This window comes from Olea europaea, chromosome 15, assembly GCF_002742605.1.
Source record: "Olea europaea var. sylvestris chromosome 15, O_europaea_v1, whole genome shotgun sequence".
Taxonomy (NCBI): Eukaryota; Viridiplantae; Streptophyta; class Magnoliopsida; order Lamiales; family Oleaceae; genus Olea; species Olea europaea.
Window position 1 is genome coordinate 7,769,295 of NC_036251.1, and position 7,285 is coordinate 7,776,579.

Consider the following 7,285-nt stretch of genomic DNA (forward strand, 5'->3'; position numbering starts at 1 on the left):
CAAAGTTGCGATTGCAAGTGGAATTAGATTACAGTCAACGATGCACGGATAATTCTGGGAATGAGTTCGATGCTAAATAGTAATAGTAAATATCCAAAGTGCTTTAACGCTCCACAAGTTAACCATTTTAATACCATCTGATTTAGGTGGAATTAATTGTCTCAATGGTCACGGGATGAATTCATTTATGTGTTTTTTATTGATCACTAAAGTTTAATGTCGAATTTTTACCACTAAACTTATCTAAACATTAGATGTTACTCATGGTATAACACCCGTTTCAAACTATTAATGAAATTAGTGATATAGCTAACTAAATGCACCTGTAATCCTCTATTACATCATTAACAAATTGTCACATCTTCAATTGCTTACAAAACTTTAAAAATGTCTCTATTACCTGCTAAACTTTGAAAAACATATTCGATTGTCCATTGAAACTTGATGTAGTCAAATTTTGGCCACTAAATTTATAAAAATGACATAGGCTAGTTGTTTGTTAAAAAATGTGTACTGCAAGTGCTTGATAGCGTAAAAGTAATAAATTGGACAAACGAATCCAGTTAATTATTCTTACAAGAAATGATTAATTAATTCCACAATATTTAAATTTAATTTTAACATATTGTTGTAAAACTTTAAGCTATTTTCATCAATTGAAATTTAGTCAAATTTATGGTTGCTTCGTTGTTAAAATTAGATTTGAAATTTAAATTTTTTTACAACTAAACACATAATAAATTTATTAAATTAATTTTATTCTGTGTTTCTTTGCGAAATTTTAATTTTAATTTAATTAAATTGTAATAACGAAACATGCAATAAATTTGAAATTTTCAAATGATGAAAATAACTTAAAATTCTACAAAAAAAAATAACGTTAAAATTAAATTTCGCTATGAATAATTATTTCTCGTGAGTTCGACGAACTAAACTCTTTTGTCCACTTTATTACTTAAAAGTGATCAGTGCACTTGCGGTGCATATTTTTTAATGAATAACAAACTGACATCATTTTTATAAGTTTAGTAGACAAAATTCGACCACCTCAAATTTTAATAAGCAATCGAAGATGTGGAAATTTTTTAATAGTAAGATGGGCACCACACGTGAATTTCGTTAGCTATGTAATTAATTATGTTAACGGATTGAGATAGATGTTATGTCAGCGAGTAGTATCCATCGTTTAGATAAATTTAGTGATCAAAACTTGACATTTTAAACTTTAGAAAACAATTGAAAATAGAGACATAACTTCAGTGACCATTTAGACAATTAACTCGATTTATGCACATGAAGCCTTGAATTGAAATTAAAATTTAAGCCAAAACTTATAATTAACTTTAAATATATGTTTCTTAAATTTTGAATTATATATTATATTAAATTTTATCAAAATTGAATAGAGAAATGCTATTTAACTTTATTGAGATTGCAATGCCATCATTTAATTTCACATTTCATTTAGGCTTTGATGGTCTACTATTTTTTCACATTCTACCACATTATTTTTTCTACAGTACTCATTTTCAATTACACATTTTTCATTAAAATAATATTACATGTAAATTAAAAAAATTTCCTTCTTTTTAATCACACATATCAATATTAATTACTATTCCATAATACATTACTCATAAATAATGAGGTACAAACAAGCACTTAGTTACATTTAGCCATCTAAATTAGGGCTATAACCCCTACAACTCCAATGGAATTACATAGCATTACTCAATTGGATAATATTATTTAGCACCAATCTATGTGTCATGCAAGTGATTGGACATTCTCATGTAATTTATTTTCCTACTTTAAAGGTGAACTATTAATTAATGATACTTGCACGCTATTTAAACTAATATTTAGCACTAGTGGTTCTAAATAACATTACTCATCAAAATTTAGCCATTATTTGATGAGGATTAAAATCATATTTTTAGCAAATTTTGATAAAAATTCTTGAAAATGTGTGATTGAAAAGTTATAGGTCACATAAATATATGATTAGAATTAAATTTTGAACTTTGACTATACCAAACAGGGACTTATTAAAAATCTGCTCTTCATTTAAATCACCAATTTTGCTACAGTTATATTATGGTTGACAGTTTTATTTACATTCCATGATGTGGTATATGATTTTGCCATTGATTTTAACAACACTTGACCAATTAATAACATCAATTTTTACACATCGCAAAATGTCGTTCATGATGTACAAGTAGTCACCAGCAGAGCCAAAAAACTGCTAACTAAAACCTTTCACGAATTACTTGGAGATTGCACACAAACCAGAGATGAAAATTGAATTCCTAATTCTCTTAATCACCACTCTCTGAGCTCTAAACTTTCCATGAACAAACCGTTAGAAAAATGAACCAAATGCAAGCAGGTAAAATATGCAATGAGGAAGTTTTAGAATTTAGAATTATTTCAATTTTTAGTTCTATAATTTTGAATTGTCTGAAGACATATAACTTTAGGCAAAAAGCTTAGTTTTAATGGAACCATCAAGTCTTATTTGATAAAAATCATGCCCTACTTCGAGATAGCCCAGCGATAGCAACCTTCAACTTTTTAGGGTTGATAGGGGTATATTTGTCAATCCGCAGATCATTAGCAATTGAGACTAAAATCAAGGTATCTTAATTAGTATATTCACAAAATCTTGGATTTTTCCTCTGGTCCATATTTTTATTCAAGAAAAAAAAAGGACACACACAATAAACATCTATCTTCTGTCCAAAAAAATGATTCATTGAAATAATGAATCACCATTGATATATTTTACTACGAGAATTGAAGCACGTAAATCCAAATTTCCAACCACAAATAAAAAGTGGGAACAATAAGATATTAAGAAGTACATAACAGAGTAAACTGGAAAAACCTATTGATTTTCCTTTTTTTTTTTTAATTTAAAAAAAATATATCATAATTTTTAGGTGATTGAACACCCTTTGCCAAGCCCACCCCTGCTAGTAGCTTAATCCTTAAACCAAACATGATTAAAGTATTTTATTTTTATTCAAGCCTTTGTCCACCTTCTTTTACACCTCATATTTTCTTTTTCTCACCTCTTTTGACTTCTTTGGAAGAATTCTATTTAGACAGTGCCTATGCTCTGTCCAAACAGGGGCCTAATTGGCGCCTCCGATTGGTGTGGGCCTGGCACCCTCTAGCCATTTCAGAACCCTGGACGGACAGGGCCACGTGGCCTTGTCCATCCAGCATTGTTCGACTTCTTTTATCTTTCACACTTTTTCATGAGTCTTTCTGTGAAATTATCTTTTACCTATTTTTGAATAGAATTTCGAGTATGGGAGTGCTTTTAATCCAACAATGTATTGATTTATCCCATTAATCCAACGATTCGAATGATGTGGTCTAGGAGCAATTGATCATGTCAAAGTTTGGGTCAATTTAGGAGTCTTTTGATAAACCACCCGATCTTATTGAAACATTCTGGAAAAAAAAATCATTTTGTAATTATAGGGCTACAAAGGCTGACCCACCATGGAGTCATGTGGGGTCAAATGACCTCACAGTTTTTTGAATTTTCTTCTTTTTTTTCTTGCTTAAAACGTAATTTTCGAACAGAGTAGTGAGCCAACCCAATTAATTTCCCTAGCCTAATGACCAAAAAGCCCAAACCCAAATTCTATTGTAGAATCATATGATCTTATTTTCGTTAATGATACGTTCTTTGAAAAAAATTACAATTTTTTATCCCATAGTTCAAACTGTCTGGATCCCCCCTGTAGGGCTAGGAACATGAGCCATGGACTTTTAGGTAAGAATTGCACCCTTACCACTCGAACTATATACACTTCGTAAACCTGTTTTGTATAAATTATCTTTTCATCAATCATATAAAAATATTTTTAAAATAATTATAGCTCCATATTTTACCTCATTTTGTAATTCCAGATAATTATTTAGACACTTACTATGTATGAAAAGATTATATTTAATTAAGATAAACTGAATATTTAGTACCATATTTATTAAACTCGATCCGGACATCGACCCGATCGAGATACCGGGTCGCGAGTTAGTGATTGGACCGGTGAGTCATTACTTAAAAATTCTAAAAAGTTTTTTTATTTATAATATGAAATTTTCTTTGAGATAAAATTAAAAATTTTTAAATTAGTTATCATTAATTATTTATATATTTTTAGATTATTTTGTTAAATATTCAATTCATTTTAATTAAAATTAGGACTATAATTTTTTTATCAAAAATATTTTTTAATAAAGTATATATATTATGGCAAATAGGTAACATTAATCTATTGAGCTCTAGTTGTTAGGTATTGCCCATCCAATCTCGAGGTCCAAGGTTAAAGTCTCAAGTCTTTTAAAAGTCAAATATTTAAGGAAAAACTTTTAAAATTCAGTCAAAGCAAGGTTTGAAATAAAAATTGGCCCGATTTGATAAGAAAACAGCTAATTAAATCGGTCAACATGCGGGTTAACTCGGTTAAATTGTGAGTTTGATTGAGTCATTTGCATTTGTGTAAAAATATTCAACCCGGCCTGACTAAGGGCCCAAGCGATCGATTTCTCGGCCCGACATCGGCCAGTCCAAGCCTGGCTTGATTACTATGTTTAGTACTATAAATTTTTGGCCAATAATTAATAATGATTTGTACATAATAGAAATGAAAATAGTATAAAATATACAATATAATATACAAAATTATAAAATCAAGATGTAACAATTATCGTTTAAATGAGTTTATGCGCCCTCGTTTGGTGCACATTATTTGAGAAAATAATACATTTTTTTCATCAAATCAGCCTATAATTTTTTACTTCAACACTCTAAGATAGAACCCATGATGTGATGTTTAAAATGCATTTTTGTTGGAAAAATGTGGAACAAACGGGCTCGAAATCAATAATTCATAAAATACAAAAATTATTAGGGACAAATAACTTAAAAATTCAATTATGTCCCAATGAGAAAATTTTATAATTTAAATAAATTAAATAATTTTAAGGCAACAACTCACCGGTCCAATCATTAAACACTGATTCAACCATTAACTCAATGATCCAACACCTCGTTTGGATTGATTCTAATAACTATATTTTTACTTATTCTTAAACATAGCCAAACATGTTCTAACTTGCATCATGAGTTCATTCCCAAGAAAGGTCACCAACTTGTCTATCTCAACGCTCATTTCGTTCTAATCCATATCCAATTTTTACTCCTATTTTTATTGCTTTTAAGAAATAATCCAAATTAATGACATAAAATAAGTACAGATGTCAAAATAAGTAGAAACCATCCAAAATATATTAACTCAATCGTTTGTTGGATTTCAACAACCATGGCATAATTTGGCAATAGATTTTATTAATATTGACTATTAATTTCTAAGAATTAAAGACAAATACCAACTATTAGTATGTAATCTTGACTTCACATCGCCATTAATGTTACATTAAACAATTCCTACTTGTAAAATTAAATATAAATGAGAGTGAAAGATGGGAGCCTTACTTGCAATTATTACTAACTTTGTATTGGAAATTACCATTTATTTTGTGATGAAAATTTCCATTTGAAAGTAGTCTCAATGATTATTTTGTACAATACAACTTGTCAATAGTCGTTTAACCACGTAAATAAATTATTAAAAAAGAGTAAAAGTAATATGTAAAATTAAATAGAAAGATTCGATCAAAGTTTGTTAGAAATTTCTTTTATAAAATTCAGATTGAACAACGCTATAAGTACACACACACACACACACAGAGACATACATACATACATACATACATATATATATATATATATATATATATATATATATTTATTTATAGAATTTGTACAAAAAATAGTTACCTTCTTGTAATTGGTTATTGTCAAAAACAGTTTTTAACAATAACAAATCATAGAAAGACAATTGTCTTTCTGTACCAATTTTGTTAAAAAAATCTATACTTGCAGAGTAATTGATAATTTGATACCTCAAATAAACTTTAAAGGGTGTTATCTCATAATTTTAAACATAAAGAGTCAATCTCGAATTTCCCAAAACTTAAGGGATCAAACTCAAAATTTCTCCCTTTTATTACCTTCAAAACAAGTACAGTGGATACCCCATTCTTCTCTCTCATCCCTAAAAACTATTTTTCAATTTCCAATTATTTTTGCCATTTCACTTCAAATAAACATATATTTATTTTCCAAACCCATAAAACATCACAGGCTAAAACTATCAAAATCACCCCCTTGTACATGGCATTTCATGTTTCTTGCCCAATTACCTGGTACGGGTACCCCGCTAAACTAATTCTTTGGACCAATGATTTATAGTTATGGATACGGACGCCTATATCTATTTTTATAGTCTTTTCACGCACTAGAGTGTGTTTCTGTTTGTGGGTTTCTCGTTTTACTACATTCAGTTCTCTTTCCATTGATTTATTTGGTTATGGATACAGACGCCTGTATGCGTTCGTATAAGTTTTTTCGCTCCTTAGAATATGTTTCTGTTTGTGGGTTTTTCGTTTTACATTTGAGTTCTCGTTTTTCTTGCATTCTGTGTTGTTTTGCAGCCGGAAGATATGCTTTTGTAACGAGGGATTTCCTCCGCATCTGCGGAGTAAGGAGGCCAGGCATGAGTTTGAGCAGCAGGTGGCTATGCTTGAGCAATTCGCGAAGGACCCATGGTTGATTAGGTCCAGGCCGAATGCTACGGTTGAGGTTATGGTCCCTAAAGTTTTCCGCACTCCGGTTTCTGGTTCGACTTCAGTTCCGGCTCCGCCGCAACATCCATCAGTGTCAGCGGTGGACGGAAAGGATAAAGGAGAGGACGAGGTGGCACTGGCTAAGGCATCGGCCCAGGTGAAGAGGGCGTCATTGCAGAAAAGGGCTGCAGCTACGTCAATGGCGGCCGAGGATTACGCGAGAAAGTTTGAGTCCGGTGATTTATCGGTGAGGGTTCATAAACATGCAAGACTGGATTAAATTCGCATTTTCTTTTATTTGGATCTTCGTATGTGAATTCTTAAGTCTTTGAAAATTGAAGCATTCTAAATTGTCTTTTTTGATTTTGTTACCTTTGCATCTCTGTATTAAGCAATGGATTTTCTGCTAGTTTGGCTTCTGAAATGTGTGGCATGAACTGTATGTACGTGCAATTCTTTCTTTTCTACAGTTTTTTTGGGGGATGTTATGGTGTTTCACATTTAATATTCTTCTCGATGTAAATTTTTATTGTAAACTATGTGTCCGGAAAATTTGTTTTATTATGATGAAATC

At 30.6% G+C, this 7,285-nt stretch overlaps 1 protein-coding gene across 6 annotated transcripts in view; it reads left to right on the forward strand.

Moving 5' to 3' along the window:
• Positions 1-6,146: 6,146 nt before the first annotated feature.
• The window catches only part of LOC111410019, an 11,701-nt gene continuing 10,562 nt past the window's right edge, over positions 6,147-7,285 (forward strand). For 4 of the 6 annotated variants that reach the window (XM_023040173.1, XM_023040178.1, XM_023040174.1 and 1 more), the window contains exons 1-2: positions 6,147-6,291; positions 6,580-6,958. In XM_023040173.1, the coding sequence (XP_022895941.1) occupies positions 6,260-6,291; positions 6,580-6,958 (411 nt within the window). In that variant the 5' untranslated portion in view covers positions 6,147-6,259. Of the gene's footprint in view, positions 6,292-6,318; positions 6,478-6,579; positions 6,959-7,285 lie in introns of those variants that run through there. The other 2 variants (XM_023040177.1, XM_023040176.1) reach the window with 2 other exon arrangements.